General features: G+C 41.0%; 3 protein-coding genes across 4 annotated transcripts; 2 read left to right on the top strand and 1 right to left on the bottom strand.

Annotated features, from left to right (window-relative positions):
* The first annotated feature begins 437 nt into the window (after nt 1–437).
* LOC147061708 (solute carrier family 2, facilitated glucose transporter member 1-like) lies at nt 438–4773 on the top strand. Its single transcript, XM_085930656.1, has 10 exons — nt 438–455; nt 1665–1757; nt 2415–2575; nt 2650–2890; nt 3214–3376; nt 3440–3627; nt 3855–3959; nt 4035–4136; nt 4235–4438; nt 4567–4773. The coding sequence occupies exons 1-10, from the start codon at nt 438–440 to the stop codon at nt 4771–4773; spliced, it is 1482 nt and encodes a 493-aa protein (XP_085786782.1).
* A 306-nt stretch (nt 4774–5079) lies between these two features.
* On the bottom strand, nt 5080–10001 carry mthfr (methylenetetrahydrofolate reductase (NAD(P)H)). Of its 2 annotated transcripts, XM_085913254.1 has the most exons (13): nt 9839–9994; nt 9433–9520; nt 8217–8478; nt 7913–8151; nt 7692–7802; nt 7426–7619; nt 7101–7351; nt 6687–6821; nt 6389–6569; nt 6129–6311; nt 5946–6047; nt 5752–5871; nt 5080–5669 (listed from the first exon to the last, which is right to left on the bottom strand). In XM_085913254.1, the coding sequence occupies exons 3-13, from the start codon at nt 8462–8464 to the stop codon at nt 5445–5447; spliced, it is 1989 nt and encodes a 662-aa protein (XP_085769380.1). In that variant the 5' UTR covers nt 8465–8478; nt 9433–9520; nt 9839–9994; the 3' UTR covers nt 5080–5444. The 2 variants fall into 2 exon arrangements, with proteins under 2 accessions (XP_085769380.1, XP_085769379.1); XM_085913253.1 differs by lacking the exon at nt 9433–9520 and having other exon boundaries at nt 9839–10001.
* Nucleotides 10002–10590: 589 nt separating this feature from the next.
* clcn6 (Cl-/H+ antiporter 6) lies at nt 10591–18964 on the top strand. Its single transcript, XM_085924450.1, has 23 exons — nt 10591–10738; nt 11184–11243; nt 11312–11377; nt 11698–11763; nt 11855–11921; nt 12196–12302; nt 12541–12667; nt 13566–13633; nt 13991–14049; nt 14140–14272; nt 14366–14479; nt 14671–14837; nt 14927–15038; nt 15155–15284; nt 15483–15636; nt 15716–15872; nt 15986–16092; nt 16601–16787; nt 17277–17437; nt 17911–18067; nt 18290–18397; nt 18493–18618; nt 18712–18964. The coding sequence occupies exons 1-23, from the start codon at nt 10667–10669 to the stop codon at nt 18790–18792; spliced, it is 2586 nt and encodes an 861-aa protein (XP_085780576.1). The 5' UTR covers nt 10591–10666; the 3' UTR covers nt 18793–18964.
* Nucleotides 18965–19096: the final 132 nt, after the last annotated feature.

Below are 19096 nucleotides of genomic sequence, written 5' to 3'. Positions count from 1 at the left end.
AAAAAAAAAAGAGCAAACACAAAGAATTTCAGTATAAAATGCTCAGTTTGAATTTCATGAAGGAATGTGTGTCCCGTCACAAGATGAGATCATTCTTTTTATGTGACTGTACTATTCATTAAAAGCTAATTAGCTATATTACGTCTCATCTTCATGGCATTGTGGTGTGACCATGTGCTTTCTTGTTTCCCTCCCTTCTCTGCCAATCAGGACGATGATCTAGCCAGATCCACTTAGGACTGATGTCATTAAGCAGCTCAGTGAAGTGCAGCACGTGGAATGCTGAAAGGTTTGCGTGCATCTTTGGAGAGACTTGCGTTTACTCACATAGAAGTACCATGAGTGTATGTTTTTTTTTTAAAATGTTATCATAGATACCTATTGGATTACAGGATTTTTTAAAATTATTTTTTATTCCAAGTGTGTAAAAAGTCAACATGGAGTGCTTTGGAGAGGTAATGTGTGTCTGATATAAAGCTGTATAAAAGAAGCAAACAATCTGGCAAGATTAGTTACAACTAATTAACATGTGAAATAACTACTATCTAGAACCATGTTTGAAACGTGAGTATAATAATTGCAGAATATGTTTTGTTTCTCTTTGAATTTGGTTGTCATTTGTCTTGACAAACTGTAACTCCAATAATAACGTTGTTCGGTCAAGATTACACTGGATTTAACCCCAGTGCACAATTAGTCATTATTGTAGAGGTCACAAATGTATATTTGACTTTTCTAAAATCCTTCAGAGATGAGTTTGCATTGTCGAGTTCAGAAATGTCTTAATGTTGTGTGGCATCTTTCAAAAGAAAGTTGAGATCTGAAGTCAAAACAGGACAAGATGATCTGACCTTGCTACCGTGTAAATGTCATGTTAAGTTAGTTGGTTGACAAATATTCAACTGTATACTCTGCCATTGTATACAGCAAAATGTAGTTAATATTTCGCTATTGTACTGAATAGAAAAATGAATTAAGAGATTAACATTGCTATGAGAGTAGAAACCAAACAGACGTGACTTTCCCAATCACAATGCAGTATGTGCAGTGACCGAGATAGCAGTACTCTATCGTAAAAAGCTTACCTACTTAAATTAAATGCAGTCGGACTAGACGGTGAGGCCAATGGCAAGTGGCCAGGAGTTTAGTTTCCTTCTATAAACAGTAACACACCGACCAGACACAGCAACAATTAAAATCCTCCAAATATTAGACACAGATTTCATTATTATCGTGGAGTGTGCAGTGTAACAAAATATTCCAAATATAAAACAACAAAATAATTACAATACGTAAAAAGATCATATTTGGCTATTGTTATGCTGACAAAAATTGGGCTTGAAATTTCCTTTGTGAAGTTTGCATATTCTCTCATTTACCTCCCACATTCCAACAACATTGCCCATAGGTGTAAATATAAGCAGAAGTAACCTATGACCTGCGATTGGCTGGACTGCCTACATTGCTTTTGGTCAGGGTCCAGCTCACCTGCCACCCTAATGCGATACAAGCTCTGTAGAAAATTGATGTGTGTGTGTGTGTGTGTGTGTGTGCGTGTGTGTGTGTGTGTGTGTGTGTGTGTGTGTGTGTGTGTGTGTGTGTGTATACATATATATCATCTTATATAAGTACGTATATATATATAACGTTGTTTCTTATGACAGGTGACACCCCAGCTCATGATGGCCGTGGGCACAGCAGTGATCGGCTCCCTCCAGTTTGGCTACAACACTGGAGTCATTAATGCGCCTCAAAATGTGAGATGCAAAGCTGATAACTACCAACCCAATAAAACTCAAAATACCGAAATGGAATATTCTTCAAATATTTGTATTTATATATTAACATGACGTTTTGCTGTTGAATATTTCCGGGAGGAATTTAAATCTAACTGCAAATCTTTAACAAGCTCTCATTCTTCTTGCAAAAGATGTGTTCAGATGTACGCAGTTTGACGCTTGCGCTTTTGCGTGCTAATGTGAGTTACTGAGAGGGTTTAACTCAAATTTGAAGTGACATGGAGTAGGTTAATGAGATTATGCAGTGCTATGTTGGCATTTTAACGGATTACGAGGTTGAATGTTTTTGTTTATCGCGGCATAGTGGCGAGTGGTCTGCACATCGACCTCACAATTCTGAAGTTAGGGAGGATTTATTTATTTATTTATTTATTTATTTATTTATTTATTTATTTATTTATTTATTTATTATTTATTTATTTATTTATTTATTTATTTATTTATTTATTTATTTATTTATTTATTTCAAGATGCAAGGTCATCTCTTATCATGTACATTCCCATATACCGTATTCCCATTGAATCCTGAATTTGAATTGTCATCACTTGGTGAATCCCAGCAAGTTAAGGTCAAACAAAGAGATATGGGGTTTTTTTTTGCTTTTTGTGTTTCAGACCATTGAAAATTTCTACAATGAGACGTGGACCAGCAGGTTTTCTGAGCCCATTTCTCAGAGCACGCTAACAGCTCTGTGGTCCCTCTCGGTGGCCATCTTCTCTGTGGGTGGAATGTTCGGTTCCTTCTCAGTTGGTCTCTTCGTGAACCGCTTTGGCAGGTAGCTCGTTGATACTGACCCCATTTGGATACATAGGAATGAAATGGAATGAAATGAATTGTGTTTTTCTGAAGGAGGAATTCCATGCTCATGGCAAATGTACTCGCCCTTATCTCTGCTTTGCTCATGGGCTTCTCTAAGATGGCTGCCTCATGGGAACTACTCATCATTGGCCGTTTCGTAGTGGGCTTGTATTCTGGCCTGTCCACTGGCTTTGTGCCCATGTACGTGGAGGAAATCTCTCCGACGTCTCTCCGCGGAGCAATGGGCACTCTGCATCAGCTGGGGGTTGTTATCGGCATCCTCTTGGCACAGGTGAAAAAAAACTTCTTCCATCTAAACTGAAGCAAAAAGCTAAAAGCAAACTCCAGCGGTTTTATTCATTTATCGATTTAGCCTGATGTACAAGAGACAAATTGAGGGCAGATTCAGATTTGGCACCAAAGAAATAATTTAGACAAATTGACTTACTGTTTATAATATAACCGGTTCATAGTTCAAATTTTCTAATACTGTATACAGTTGTTAATTCATTTAAGCTGAAAGAGACATTTAGTTCAATTTTATTGGCTTTTAACTTGGAATAACTGCTGTACAATATTGACAGTTATTAACAGTGTCCCGTACATGTTGCGCAGATTTTGGGGATGGAATCCATCATGGGGAACGATTCCCTCTGGCCATTGTTGTTAGGGTTCACTTTACTGCCAGCCGTTGTTCAGTCTGTCCTGCTGCCCTTCTGCCCGGAGAGCCCGAGATATCTCCTCATCAACTGCAACGAGGAGAGCAAAGCCAACAATGGTGAGACACACAAATGACCCAAAATGTATTTGATGCAATTTATTTGATACAATCATTTTGTAGTGTTAGTGAAGCTGCGTGGCAGCGCCAACGTAAGTCAGGACATGACGGAGATGAAGGAAGAGAGCCGGCAGATGATGGCGGAGAAAAAAGTGACCATACTGGAGCTCTTACGCTCTCCCATCTATCGCCAGCCTGTCCTTGTTGCTGTGATGCTGCAGCTTTCCCAGCAACTGTCGGGGATCAACGCTGTAAGTTCACCAGCGATTTTCTACTCAGACGATATTTGACTTGATGGCTGTTTGAAACATCAAGCATCAAGTCAGATACATTTTCAAATTGTAATCCTAGTTGCATTAAATTGTGTTTATTTATTCCCAATTGTATATTTTCACCATTTTACGACACTGCTTCCAGTACATGTTTGTGGATGTTATATATTTTTTTTGTCAATTCTTTTCTTGTTCTCCCCTTTTAGGTGTTCTACTATTCTACTGGAATCTTTGCAAAAGCAGATGTGTCTCAGCCTGTCTACGCAACTATCGGAGCAGGAGTAGTAAACACAGCTTTCACAGTTGTTTCTGTAAGTAACAAAATAAACATTTTAGAAAAATGTAATAGCTCAAGTTCAGAATGTTGGCATTTTCTTTTTCTGCAGTTGTTTGTGGTGGAGCGTATTGGGAGAAGGCCACTCCACCTGACTGGTTTAATGGGAATGGCAATTTCGGCAGTTGCTTTAACTCTTGCTATGGCCTTGTTGGTAAGTGTATGAAAAACTACCATTGTAGTGATTTGGCGTTTGTGATATGGAGTCGTAACAATTGTTGTATTTGGACTGAGAGTTGCCGTGTCCCACAGGATCAGTTCAGCTGGATGTCCTATGTGAGCATCATAGCCATCCTGAGCTTTGTGGCCTTTTTTGAAATTGGCCCAGGCCCCATCCCGTGGTTTATTGTGGCAGAACTCTTCAGTCAGGGGCCACGACCCGCTGCCTTCGCGGTTGCTGGTTTCTCGAACTGGTCTGCCAATTTTGTAATTGGCATGAGCTTTCCCTATGTTGAGGTGAGGTTGTTGTTTTTTTTTTTTTTTTGGTCCTAAAAGTCAAATAGGTATCACCTTAAATCCAGCTCAGATAACTCGCTCATCTGGATCAGATGAAGGCATTTACTCTTTTTTTCATCTCCTTTCAGCAACTCTGCGGGCCCTACGTCTTTGTCATCTTCACTATTTTCCTGCTGGGCTTCTTTGTCTTCACTTACTTCAAGGTGCCCGAAACCAAGGGACGTACTTTTGACGAGATATCCGCAGGCTTCCGACAACCGACCGGTCGAGGTGCCGATAAATACTCGGCCTCTGAAGAATTCAACACGCTCAGGGGGGATGATCCTGACCTTTGAAAACTATTTTCTACATTGGGCTACACGTTTTAATCCCATTTTATCTGGTTGTTAGGCCCAAGTTCCTACTATGACTTTTAGTCCAGTCACAGACTGTCAAACTGGGTTGAGTCACATGCTCTGTTTTTGTGCTTTAAAAGAAGAAGGACTTGTGTTTCACCAATCACGCAAATATATTGTCATTATGTCAATCCCATGAAAAATAAACCCCCTATCCCTGAAAAGTCCTCAGTGGTTTCATCTCACTTCTGTGTTAGTTACTGATAATATACAAACAGGAATTCATTTGGACACCAGGAAAGACAAATAGTTTGTACAACGTTTGCTAGCTTTAATATGTAGCAAAATTAGTGTTTGCCCACACTAGCACGCCGAGTAATGACCATTAAAAACACATTTGACAGCAATTTCAAAAGTGGAGTTAAAAAGCTGAGCTCAGTAAACAGAAATTTAAAAACACACATAAAACACAGTTGGAGTAACATGGAGAAAAGAAATGAATGACTTCATTTTTGCCTTTCTGGCTTCATTTCTAAAAGTACAAAGAAAATGAAATACTGACTGCAAATAGTGTGAAGTAAACGTTTCCTTTCTAACAGCAGCATTCCAAAAATAGCTTAGGGGTGCTTCTTTTCATCTTTTTATAAAAACAATACAAAAACATCCTATCATCAAACTGATGATGACACTTGAGGGGGTGTTGACTTTGAAGAAGCGTCCAGCTGCTCAAACATGTCATCGATCACCCGCCACAGGCAGTTGTCCAGCGGGAAGTCATTGTCCACCAGATTCACCAGGAAGTAGTTGTCGTGAATATACTTGATGATCATCCGAGAGGGTGACTCGTCTTCGTACAGTTTGGCCCACTGTTCGATCCACAAGGCAAATGCCTCATCCTGAGCGAAATAGCAGGACACGCTCGTTTCGGGCAACGCGACACGTCGGTGCGGTTCACGCAAACGTCTGACGGCAGCTCACCTTCCAGAACATAAAGCTGATCGGGTCCACGATGGTGGGCTGAACAATTTCCCTGCCGGGGAATATCCCCCACGTGACGGCATTGGGTTGCATGTCGGGAGCGTTGGTAAGGTTACGGCCCTTTGTGTACAATAAAAGCTTACGCATTGACAGAGATAAATCGGGGAGGAGCACGGCTTCCTGTTCAAACTTACGTGCACGTTAACAATGTGGTAGTTGACGCGGGGTTCGTACTTCTTCAGTACTTCGAGGAGAGCGGACACATTTTCGCTGGAGGTGAAGAACTCCAGATAAGCCTGTCGGATAGAAATGATTGAGGCGACACACTAAGACGACCTAGCTAAGCGACACCGTTTCATGCGGAAAAGCGATCGTACTTTCTGATAGACGTAGCCGCCGGGAGGGCCCCAGCCCACTATCGGGTCTGTGGAGGGTTTGCCATCGATGTTGGGCTGAGAGTTGATGGTGAGAACGCCTCGTCTGTTGACTTTCTCGAGTTCATCCTTCAGCAGATTCGTTTCCTGAGCCAGTGGCTCATCGTTCCATGGCAAGCACATCACCTGACAAAGAGGAACGCTTAGCCCGTGATATTCCTTACGTGTGTGGCTGCGCGCTCGTTGAGGTACCACGAACCTACCTTGTGCCCATCGCGATTGGGCTGGGCTGTGATGTAGCAGGTGAAGACCTCATAGACACTCGCCTCATTCTTTAGCTCCTCTCCCCACATCTCCAGCAGGGCGTCTTTGGATGACTTGCTCTTCAAGTAGAACAAGTAGTAGTCATTTAACTCGCCAAATGCTGGAGATGAGGAGTTACCCCTGGGTAGGAAAATCAACAACAGATACATGAACTTTCAACGATTCAAGGTTTTACTTTTCATTGAAAGCAATCAATAGTCAACCACAATCCTTTCATCTCTTTCCCAAATGTCTTACCATCTGCCATTTGGGAATTCATCCCAATCCTGGGTTCTGTATATGTAGCTCTTGGGCCTGGATGCCCAGAAGATGGGTCGCACGTCCTCGACCTTTCGCTTGGGATGCGCACTCACCGCCCAGGGAAGCGGCCGTCTGACAGAAAACAGTGCAGGCGATGCAAAACTTGCCACATTTGTGTCGTGTGATAATGTACGCATACATACGAGATGCACGTTTATGTCTGCAAAACACTGAATAGATGACGAAATTTGATTGATTTTACAGTGGCCTTTTATGATGGGCAGACAAACGTAAAGTACCATAATTATCTTGACTGAATTGGGTGGACTATCTCGAACCAATACGCCAACACATCTTAAGGCCAATTTCTATTTTCGTCCGGTATGTTTGGCAGCCGCTTGGATCCCTCACCTCGGGTCTTCTATCCACAGGCCGAGTTGCCGGAGCACTTCCATGGTGGCGACTTCTCGATTTAGGGTGTAGAAATGCAGCCCGGGCACCTTGCCGCTTTCCAGCAACACTTTGCACATCTCCACCGCTAGTTGGATTCCATAGTTGCGAATGGCCGCGTCATTGTCTTTGATGGGCTCGATGACTTCCATAATCTCCTCTGGCACCTCCAGTTTTGAGAGCTTGACAAGCTGACGCAGAGACTGGTAGCCCTGCAGGCAAATGCACTTGTATTATGTTGTACCTCCAAACTAAAATGTCTGATACTAAGGAATCACCGTGTTACCTGAATGGGGAAGATCCCAGGAAGGATGGGACACGTGATCCCAATTGCCCGGCAGTCATCGAGAAACTTAAGGTAGGTTTCTGCCCTAAAAAAGAGCTGCGTGATGACAAAGTTGGCTCCGGCGGCCACCTTCTCCTTCAGGTGTTGCAGATCTTTCTCATAGCTTTCGGCTTCGGGGTGGCCGGTGGGATAACCTGTGACGCGCACCAACGTTGCCATCAATGAGCGGTGGAAATCAAGCTGCGTGGTATGTAACGCCATTTTACCTGCTACACATATGTCAAAATAGTCATCGAACTCTGATCGGATGTGTTTAACAAGGTCGACGGCATAGTTGAAGCAACCTTCCTCGTCATCCCAGTCTGCTCCCATCGGGTCTATGGATTGATCACATTTGAAACAAAATAATGCAGCTGTGCACAATGTCAAATGATAACAGAATGGGTATTCCTGCAGAACCACAAGGCAAAATCAATGACAATGCTACCTCCTCTTAAAGCCATGATGTTTTTCAGGCCCAGGTGCTTGGCTTTGGCCAGGTAGGCCGTGATTTTGTCTTTGCTCTGGCTGCAGCACGTTAGGTGGAGAAGAGTCTCCAGGCCACAATAGTTGACTGCCGTGCTGGCAATCATCATGGACGACGTCTCCTTGTCCGAACCCGGATCTCCGGCGGGATGCCACGTAATGTCGATGAAAAGTGGCCCCCCGGAGCCCATACGGTCAAATCTGAAGACACAATCACACGCGTCAATCCAATTTGTCATATGCAAAGTGCAAAGTGACACACGTACCTCGAAATGAGATTGACTGCACCGGGGGCTGTTCGAGGGGGAAAGAATTCGAGAGAGAACCAGTGGTCCCCGGACTCGATCCTCCTCCTCATCTTGTCCCGCAGCCTGTCCGAACGATCCGCGTCCAACACTGGCGTGGAACACCGGGAGCTCTCCTTGGAGCTCTCCCCGGCACTGGTGCCCGCACCGCTGGAGTCACTCTTGCATGACTGCCAGCTCCCATCGGCATGTGGAACCTGATTCACCATGATTGGAAATTACTCTAAAGAAACACAAAGGTACAGAAAGGTAGTCACATACAGTGCACAATAAATATGCTGTACTTACTGTTTTTCAATTGATTGTTTTCCGTGGTGGAAAGTCGAATTTTAAGACATATCTGTATTTTGATTGATTATTTTTCTCACTACTTTTTACTTTTGTGCCCTGCACTTGAGAATATATTTGAATATTTTTGTACATTCTATTACGTCCTTTCTCAAAATAAATTGGTTGCTTTTACAGATCTCTGCAGAAAATACATTAATAGAGCAAAGTCAACTGTGGTTGGGATCTTGATTATGTGAAATCTTGGGTGGAGAATTCAAAACAAACAAATTAATAAATAAGATAAAAGCAGTAGAATGGAGGATAATGAACCAGGGATCATTAATGACACTCCAGAGTCAGTAAATCGAGAATGAGTCATGTTTTGCTTTAAAACCATCAGCTTCTGAAATGAAAAAAAAATCGCAGTTGTAATCTTATGAAACGCAGGTAAAAATATTTTTTGGCAGTTATCAATAGCATATTGACACTCATATGAACACTGTTCACAAGAGGGAACGTTCTTTGTTTGTTTTTTTGTTGTTTGAATTGTCAAAAGTGGTATTTCTTGGCATGGTGCAGTTTGACTTTACTTAAGGAAAAGGGGTTAACTGGTTTTTATACTTTTGGTTTTCTACTGTTGTTTGTCTTTTTTTAAAACGAGAATGAGTATTTCTACAAGTAACGTGTGGAAGTACTTTCTCCACCTCTGATTGTTTCACATTTTCAACTCAAGAAGCATTTTTCGTTTCGGTTATGATTTGAGTGTGCTGTTTCGACTTACATACAAACCCGCGTAGGTACGAAACTCCATCGTAAACAGAGGACCTCCGACAGTATTTAGCCCCTTCCCAACTTGCATTTTCAAAACGTTCAAGTATAACGAAACAAATTGAAGAGGAAATATTACCGTGCAATAAATGCAGACTGATCTTTTTAAGACGAAACACGAGCAAGCATTCCAACTCCAAATTCCGCCGATCTGCGTTCGTTAGCTTCTTTGTAACGGAGAGTGGAGATAAATAACAAACGGAGAGAGACAGGATTATTATTTAGACACTCGCTTGGGCGCATAACAGCGTGCACCATTACCTAGTTGCATCGGGAAACGTAATTAAAGTTTATTTGAATGTGTTAGCTAGTTGCAACGGGAGACATAATTACAGTTTATTTGAATGTGTTAGCAGCAGCTTCTAGTAGAGCAGAGCTAGCAACCTGACACCACTGTGATCATTAAAAAATCCCACGTGCTAAACCATTTTACAGGCTGAACCCAGCATATTATTAAATCGTAAATCAAAGTGGTTAGTTCTTACTTTTTTTCCAGTCGCACCGCTTTGAATCGCCGGTGTTCCAGGATTCCCACAAAATTAGTGGGAGGGCAAAAGAGGTAACAGCGTGGAGAGACGGAGGAAGTTCAATCCATAACATGACTTGTCCACCAGGTGGCGCTGTAGGCTTGATGATGCATTCATGTTCTTCTGGTAAAGTCGGAAATGGACAGACAAACGTTTAGACGAGGTCAATTTAAGTTCACTTGTTTTTGTATTGCATTTATATTTTTTTACTTGTATTTTATACCCCTAAACCTCTGTGAATAAAATAAAATGGAAAGTTCAGAGCATCAGTGACCCCTATGCTTCATATTGACATTTCTTAGATCCACATTTTCCATATAAAGTATAAAAGAATCCCAAATGTTTTGATAGAGTAACAACTCTAAATTTTTAATGTAAGTTATCTACTTAATAGGTAAATATGTCGACAGTTTCTTCATCAAATTAATAAAGGCTAACAATATTTTATTCAAATCACGGTTAATTATTACATAACAGAGTCATGATTTGATCATGTTTTCTTTAATACATTTAGAAACTGTTATTGACATATCTTTTTCAATCATTTCATGGAATATTAATATAATTAATAGATTTTGCCACTTTTAGTCCTTCCAATAATTTAAGTGCCCCCCCCCCACACACACACGGGTGTCTTTTTGACATGAATACAACTTTTGTTTTCTTTTTAAATAGGCTAGGTTTAGTGCAAATCGTCCATAAGATACACCCAACGAGCCCCCGTCATTCCTCATATTTTCAGCGTTTTCCTGTAGTCATTGAACGCATCATGACACAACAACGAAGATGGCGTGTTGTGGGAACTGTTTCGGGTGTAGTCGTTGTAATGAAGAGGAGACACGCACCCCCGAGGAGCTGGTAGGACGTTACAATTCTGTAGCAGTGCGGGTGTATATTCCATTTTTTTCCATTTGACTTGCAGACTTTAAAATGAGTCCAAACTCTGTATTGAGATGTCTTGTTCGCTGCAGCTCACTGCTTCCCCAATGTGTTATTACCATCCAAATATAACTTAAGTAATCAGCCTCAACGAATGTAGTAATTTGGTTGCAGAGTAATTTTGACAAGTTGCAAAACTGTTTTCACAATTTCCTAATACTGAATTCATCACTGTTCAAAGAACGCGGTCATTGTGCAGCATCATTGGGTGGGTGCTCAAAAGGCAGGCAGATTGATGCTTTTGTATGCACGTTGTTCCATTCATGCTAATCTGAAACAAGTAGCTGCAGCATCGCTCAAAATATTAACTCCACCACCCCAAAAAAACAAAAAAACAAAAAAAAAACCAATACTGTTGTTGCAGACAATTCTTGGAGAGACTCGAGATGAAGAAGATGAGATTCTTCCAAGGAAGGACTATGAGGTAAATTAATGAAAACCATAAGATTTAGTTTAAAGGTGCATCTGAGAGTAACCTCTTTGCTCTAACAGAGTCTGGATTATGACCGATGTGTCAGTGAACCCTATGTGGAGGTTTTGGAGGGTATGGACAACAAGGTAAGCAAAGATAGCGAGCGTAGACGTGACGGGTGTTTATGTACATGTGTTCTAAATCAGAGGATTTATTCATTTATTATCAAATCTTATCGCTGAAATCAGACTTAAGATCGATGTTGTGTTGTCAGGCCACACAGATGAGAATTGCTAACAAAACTTTTTAAAGGGAAATTTGCATCATGTGTGCATTCGACCTTCAAGCACTGACACTTACCTCGGCATCATTTGCACAATTCTGGTTTTCATGTTACTTAACAATAAGGTACAGTATTGTGTTTATGATGAGAAATGACTTTCTGTGGTCCCCCCCCCCCCAACAGAAAGCGAAAAAGTATGAAGCGCTGCGATGGGTGATGGTGTTTGCGATTGGAGCATCTGTTGGATTGGTATGTACTTCTGGAGTTTCCTCCTCTTCTTTCTGCTTTTAAACATGGGCCTGATTACTCTCAAATGTTTCCATCCTCTCTTTTCTTTTAGCTGGGTCTGTTTGTGGATTACTTTGTACGCTTCTTCACCAAACTCAAGTTTACTTTGGTTGGTTATTGTATCCTTTCGAAAGCTTGCAATTTCCTCTTCAGCACCCATTGAATTTCAGAAGCCATTTTGCTTTTCATTTACCATATGATGCCTACTGTCAGTTTAATTTGTGATTTTTGTCCACTTTTTGGTAATCAGTCTAAATCTTGTAGTTTTCACATGTATCACAAATAGTGTCATCAATGTTCATTCTTCCAGCCAGGACAGCTAGTGGTTGCGTATGACACACGTTGTGCCAGTCACAGCATGGAAGTCTTTGTACCTTAATTTGAAGTCTTCAGCTGTCGAGGAGTGCAGTGAGAAAGGCTGCCTCCCTCTCTCACTACTGGAGCTCCTGGCGTTCAACATGACCTTTATCTTTATTGCCAGTGTGCTCGTCCTCATTGAGGTGAGAAAATATACTTCTGCAACATGCCGGATATAGATTTGCTGACCTCGCACGTTTTAGTATTTTTTGCAGTGTTACAGCTTTTGGTCTATCAACAATTCCTTTGCTTTGTTGGACTGCTCAAATGTTGAGAAAGAAAAATTGTTAATATATGTAAAATAGCCGTTTTTGTAATAGTTAGTGCAATCTACCATGTAGCTTTATAGTAATCGAATATCGAATCGCTGTTGTTTTTCAGCCCTTAGCTGCAGGCTCGGGGATTCCCGAAATCAAAAGTTACTTGAACGGAGTGAAGATCCCTGGCATCGTCCGGCTACAAACGTTTCTCTGCAAAGCTGTTGGAGTTCTGTTTAGTGTAGCTGGAGGTAAACTGTGATGATGAATTTGTTGCTTTTCATTGCTATTGCATGGATCAAGTCATAAGGGAAATGCCAGTTTTTAAGAAATGTCAGAGTTGGTTAGTTTAAAAAAAACTTAACTAACTTGAAGAGTACACTAAAGTCCGGTCAAGGCTAAGACCGTGCCATTCAACAATACGAAACTTTGCTGAAGGAAGTATTTTTCATTTGAATGAGTTGTTGATGTGCTTGAAATGTCAAACTCATCTTCCGAAGTGCGAAGATGTCCTTCCGCTTTAACTGAAACCAAATTCTTGTGGGATAAAACAGACTAAAGGAAATAACAAATATTTCCACCTGCTTTTGGGAGATGTTATCAAAAGAGTTGAAGCAGGCATAAAGTTATTTTTCTTTGTAAAAAAAAAAAAAAAAAAAGAATATGTAAAAAAGCTTTTATCTTTCCACATAAACAGATTACACACTGTATTAGAGATGGATGTCACATGTCACATGCGGTATTTGTCACTAATTCCTACAGCTCTCTTAAAGTTGCTCTACTTTCCTTTTTTTCCTCTTTGCCTCTTATATCATGTCACTCGTTCAACTTGATTCGTCTCACTTGTGAGCCTGAACAGGATCGAACAGTATAGAAAATTGATAGATGGATATCCTGTTCTTGTAAGTGCAAATTCCACAAGATTATTTTAACTTTCTTGTGGGTAAATATTGAAATAACTACTTCCCACAGTTAGAAGATAATACTAGTTTAGTTCCCCTCTCACAAGGTTTTTTTTTTTTTTTTTTCCCTCTGCAGAATTGCACAGTTATCATTTCACATACTTGATTTATCACATTTAGCATGTCGAGATTGTCGCCCCAGGTTTGACACAAAGTTCCCATCTGTTTTTCTATTGTGTCCTTTCAGGTCTTTTTGTAGGCAAAGAAGGTCCGATGATACACAGCGGAGCCATTGTGGGAGCTGGCCTTCCTCAGGTACATAAAGTCCATATTTACAATCTTACAAATAGTTAAAGTCAATATTTAAATCAATATTTACCAGTGTTCAACTATGGTTCAATTGTTAGACATTTAAGATTTGGTGTTGTTAACAATAGAAACAAAAATATGTCCTGGTAGAAATTCACTTTGGTACGGAACAAGGGAATCTAAAATCTTACTGTGACATCGGAGGTAGACAAAACTATGACATGTCTCGCTTTGAAAATGACTCCCCTGAATCTTGTCTTTTTTTTTTTTTTTTTTTTTTTCCTCTCTCAAGTGATGTGAAGTTTGTTGCTTTGACTGTCGTTCTGGTTTGAGTGCTTCTATCAAATCTGTTGTGCTTCTCAGTTTCAAAGCATCACTTTTAAGAGAATCAAATTCAATTTTCCCTTCTTCCGGAGTGACAGGTACGATTACGATACACAATCTTACAGCACTGTCCATTTTGTTAGTTCCTTAAAACCTACAAAATGTCATTTTTTTTGCTCCTTCATTAGGGACAAGCGAGACTTTGTATCAGCTGGTGCTGCTGCCGGAGTAGCCGCTGCCTTCGGCGCTCCTATCGGGGGGACCCTGTTCAGCCTGGAGGAGGGCTCCTCTTTCTGGAACCAGGCCCTCACCTGGAAAGTGGTAGGTCCTGTGCTACCCACGTTGAAATATATATTTTTTTAAAATACAGCTGGTAAAATAGGAGTACTACTTCTTTAAAATGTTGTCTTCCAGCTCTTTTGCTCAATGTCTGCTACGTTCACCCTCAACTTTTTCCGGTCCGGGATCAACTTCAACAAGTGGGGCTCCTTCCAGCTGCCTGGCCTACTCAACTTTGGAGAGTTTAAGGTAAGAATGTAACTCGCTAAACAGTCCCTAATTTTATTTTTCAAAGGCAATGCTACAGCAACTTGCAAGTTCAAACTAAATGATATTAGCACGTCACCACTGCAATTATCACTGTACTGCTGTTATCTTAATTTGACGGGAGAAAAAAAAATTCTACCAGACTCAAATCTGTCCATTGTCTTACTCATCAGTGTTCAGATGGAGACAAAAACTGCCACTTGTGGACTGCAGTGGACCTGGCCTTCTTTGTCTTGATGGGGATCGTGGGTGGGCTGCTGGGAGCGCTCTTCAACTGCATGAATAAAAACCTGTCCAAGTATCGCATGAGACACATCCAACCGAAGGCCAGATTTATTAGGTAACGCCTTTCCACACGGGACTCCATCTTTTCCAAAGGATGCCTTTTTATTGAAGCATGTTGTTACTGTGGTTTCTTTGTACTCATAGAGTTTTAGAGAGCCTACTCGTTGCCATGGTGACAACAGTGGTGGTTTTTGCCGCGTCCATGTTATTGGGTGAATGCAGGGACTTGTACTCTCCTCCAACACATAACACCACAGTAAGCAGCTTCTAGTTTCTCGAACTTTTCTTTCATTTATTTGAATGTCGGTAAAAATGACGAAGCAGTCTTTTTTTTTTTTTTTTTGCTTTTCTCATTTTGGTATTTTCTTTTAGCTTTCTGTCGGCGAGGACATCAACTCAACCATCCGCCAGTACTTCTGCTCCAACAAGACGTATAACGACATGGCCACCTTGTTCTTCAACCCGCAGGAGGCTGCCATCCACCAGCTTTTCCACCAGGATGGTGAGATGGGAACTTGGGAACACTGAGGTCAAACGCAAAATCATTTTCATTTTGATAAAACATTATTCAATCGTAGCCAATAATTCCTTATTAAAAAGTAACATGTTCCTCTGATAGATTCATTTTTTTCTTGAGTCTAACAGCTAATCTAACACGTTACTTTTCTCAGTGTTGTTTGCTTTCCGTCTAATCACTCAGGTACCTTCAGCCCGGTGACTCTGTCGGTGTTCTTCCTGCTTTACTTCCTGTTGGCCTGTTGGACCTACGGTGTGTCAGTACCCAGCGGTCTATTTGTCCCGTCACTGCTATGTGGGGCCGCCTTTGGACGATTGGTTGCCAACATCCTTAAAGTGTAAATATAAAAAAAATGTCTTTCTCATGCCAGTGACTACCTCGATTGTGATTGCTGTGATTGTTTCTATCTACGGCAGGAAACTGGGAATGGACATCTACGCCGGGACCTTTGCTCTCATTGGAGCTGCTGCATTCCTCGGAGGCGTCGTCAGAATGACCATTAGCCTTACTGTCATCCTCATTGAATCCACCAATGAAATCACATTTGGACTCCCTATTATGATCACCCTAATGGTATGCAATATTCAGAAAGTAGACACATTTCCTCTTGGATGTCATTCTTTTGTTTACATTGCATGCAGTCAAAGTTATTCCTCTCTTTATACTGGTCTTATACTGGTCACCAGGTTGCAAAATGGACAGGGGATTTGTTCAACAAGGGCATCTATGACATTCACATCCAGCTGAGAGGAGTTCCACTTCTGGAGTGGGAGACTGAGGTTGAGCTGGACAAGTAAGTTGTTTTCAAGAAAGAGATTTCTTCATCCTTTAACCAATTTATGGTATTTCATCGAAGAGATTGGTGGAATTGATTTTGAAACTAGTTATTCACCAACTCCCCCACTAGGTATCACAAACATTCTACAACTGCAGAAAATTGTTTAGTTTTAATTCTCTACTCTTTTGGAATTGCAAAATTAGGAAAGTCTACTTTGTGGCTAAAATACTTAACCCCAACTAATATCAAGATGAAATATTTGTAACTATTCTGACTTAACTTGGATGTAAAAGTCTTATAGTCATTTTTTGACCCAGTTCAGCAGCAAACAATAACATTGAATAAAAATATATTAATAGCGCATCTCTAAAATCTAATCTAATAGAACAGTAAATGAACTATTCAACCAACATCTTAACAACTGTTCAGTACAATAAAGGTAAATTGAGTATAAATGATGAACAGTGTTAAAACCATAAATGTATATCCCGAGTGCTTGTTTCTGTTGCCACATCCACCTCAGGCTCACCGCCAGCGATATAATGGAGCCCAACCTGACCTACGTGTACCCTCACACCCGAGTGCAATCTCTAGTCAGCATCCTGCGCACCACCATTTACCACGCCTTCCCCGTGGTCACTGAAAACCGCCCGAACGAGCAGGACTTCATGAAGGGCAACATCCTCGTCAGCAACAACATCCACTTCAAGGTATTAAGCAATTCTGATATTCCGGATAAAGACAAAGCATGCGTATGAATTAGGTCATCATAAGGTCATCAGCACTGATAAATCAAGTGCTCTGCACCAACCTTATGTTTCTATACGATACATTGTAAGTTTTTTTTTTTTTGGGGGGGGGGGGCATATTTCAGTCAACATATGTGTTTCTATCCATATTTGAAACAGGCCTGGTCTCAGTGTGAAGATATTTAATTGTAAGTGTTTCTTTTTTCTATGCTGCCTGGATGTTTTTCCGAATTTTGACTCTCAAGCACAACTGTTAAACAAGATTGCAATGTCAACTAGAAGTTGGGGAAAAAAAATATCAAAATATGTCAAGCGCTTTTTCCATAACAGCTCTAATTGAAACATCTCCAGTATCATGGGCAGTCTCAATTGTACATCATTGGAATAAATGTATGAGATTAATCAATAGAATGATCAATGAAGTTCTGCCTTCATCTGTCTGCCATGTAGAAATCCAGCGTTGTATCACGCGCAAGTGAGCAAAGACGGCGCTGTCAATCCATGAAGTCGTACCCCTCCAGTGAACTCAGAAACGTCTGTGATGAGCAGCGAGCTGCCGTGGAGCCAGCGGAGGAAGGAGAGGACCTCCTGCAGCAGATGTTGGAGAGGAGGTAGGACACCGTAGTTACTACCTTACCTTGGAAAATGTACTTCAATACTCACAAAAGTTGAGGATATTAGGCTTCCCGGTACAATCTAAAATGCACTGTAATCTTTGGAGCACAGTATTAGCACATTTGCAGCACCAGGTGGGTGCTCCAGAGAACTTTAGATCTTATTTGACAGGCAAGACATTTTGTGTAACCTCAGTCACTCTGAGTCCCATTCTACCGCACTGTCCTATGGTGTTCCACAGGGTTCCATTTTTGGTCCCCTTCTGTTTTGATTGTATTGGCTGACTCTAGGAAAAACACATGTAATCTTTTAGAATATTGAATTAAATGCTGGAGAGCTTACCTGGGACTAGACATACTATTTCTGATGGTGCTATAGCTCCATTCCCCGAATCCTTATATATTTGTATATACTTATTATTGTGTTTCAATTGTTTCAATATATTGCTGACACCGTGTGTCATGTTCAGGCATATGCCCTACCCCAACCTGTGCCCAGACCAGTCCCCCAGTGAGGAGTGGACAATGGAGGAGCGTTTTAGGCCGCTCACCTTCCACGGCCTCATCCTACGCTCTCAGCTGGTCAATCTGCTCATGAGAGGCGTGTGTTATGCTGAGAATCAGCCGGTCAGTGGCACAAATGTTCACACATCAAGAATGCGTTGAAATGCAAAGCATCCATGATATGTGGCTGTCCCTGACCACGCGTTCCATGTTTTATGCATTCGTTGGGTTTTCCAAGTTAAATCTGAACCGCATTCTGAAATTTCTGAAATCCTGCAACTAGTTCTTTCTCAATCAGGATAATGCTGTGGTCTTTCTTATAAATTAAATGCCATGTCTTGTCAGAGTGCCACGCAACCCAGATTGACATATGCAGAGATGACTGAAGATTATCCCCGTTTCCCTGATATCCACGACTTGGACCTGACCCAGCTCAGTCCCCGCATGATTGTGGTATAGCCCATTCGGCCAAAAACCATCTTCAAAAATGGTTATATTAAATAGTAGTATTGATTTAACAAAGCATCAAATGTTCTCCATTTCTACAGGACATCACTCCTTACATGAACCCGTGTCCCTATACTGTGTCACCAAACACCCGCATCTCCCAGGTATTCAACTTGTTCCGAACAATGGGACTACGGCATTTACCCGTGGTCAACGCCGTAGGAGAAGTAAGTCGTAATCTGTTGTTGTTACTGAAGTATTGAGCCTTTGTCTTCTTTGCACTAACTTGTGTTTTTTTTGTGATCTTCCTTCTAATTCAGATTGTCGGGATCATCACGAGACATAATTTGACTCATGAATTCCTTGTGGCCAAACTGCGACAGCACTACATCACAATTTGATTGGACCAGTTTCATTTTGCATCCTTAACTGACCACCATTCCATGCGTGTTGATGTAAATTATGTTCTATTTTTTTTAAATCCCTATTGAGTTTTAATTACTGTATATGTTTGTAAACCGTTTTTATTATATTGTCCTATTGCTTTGCATTATTAAAGCTGTTCAAAAGCTGCATTTGTGAGCTGACTCCTGTTTTTGCTTACATATGATACAAACACCTTAGCGAACATTTATCGCCTATTTTATTTTAGAGCAAAAGATGGACCATCTTGTGTAAAATGTCCTTTTCCAAATTTCTATACTA

The sequence above is a fragment of the Syngnathus leptorhynchus genome, chromosome 1 (assembly GCF_054491065.1).
Source record: "Syngnathus leptorhynchus isolate UIUO chromosome 1, UIUO_Slep, whole genome shotgun sequence".
NCBI lineage: Eukaryota > Metazoa > Chordata > Actinopteri > Syngnathiformes > Syngnathidae > Syngnathus > Syngnathus leptorhynchus.
The sequence above is the reverse complement of the archived record's forward strand: the minus strand, read 5'-3'. Positions and strand labels throughout refer to the sequence as shown.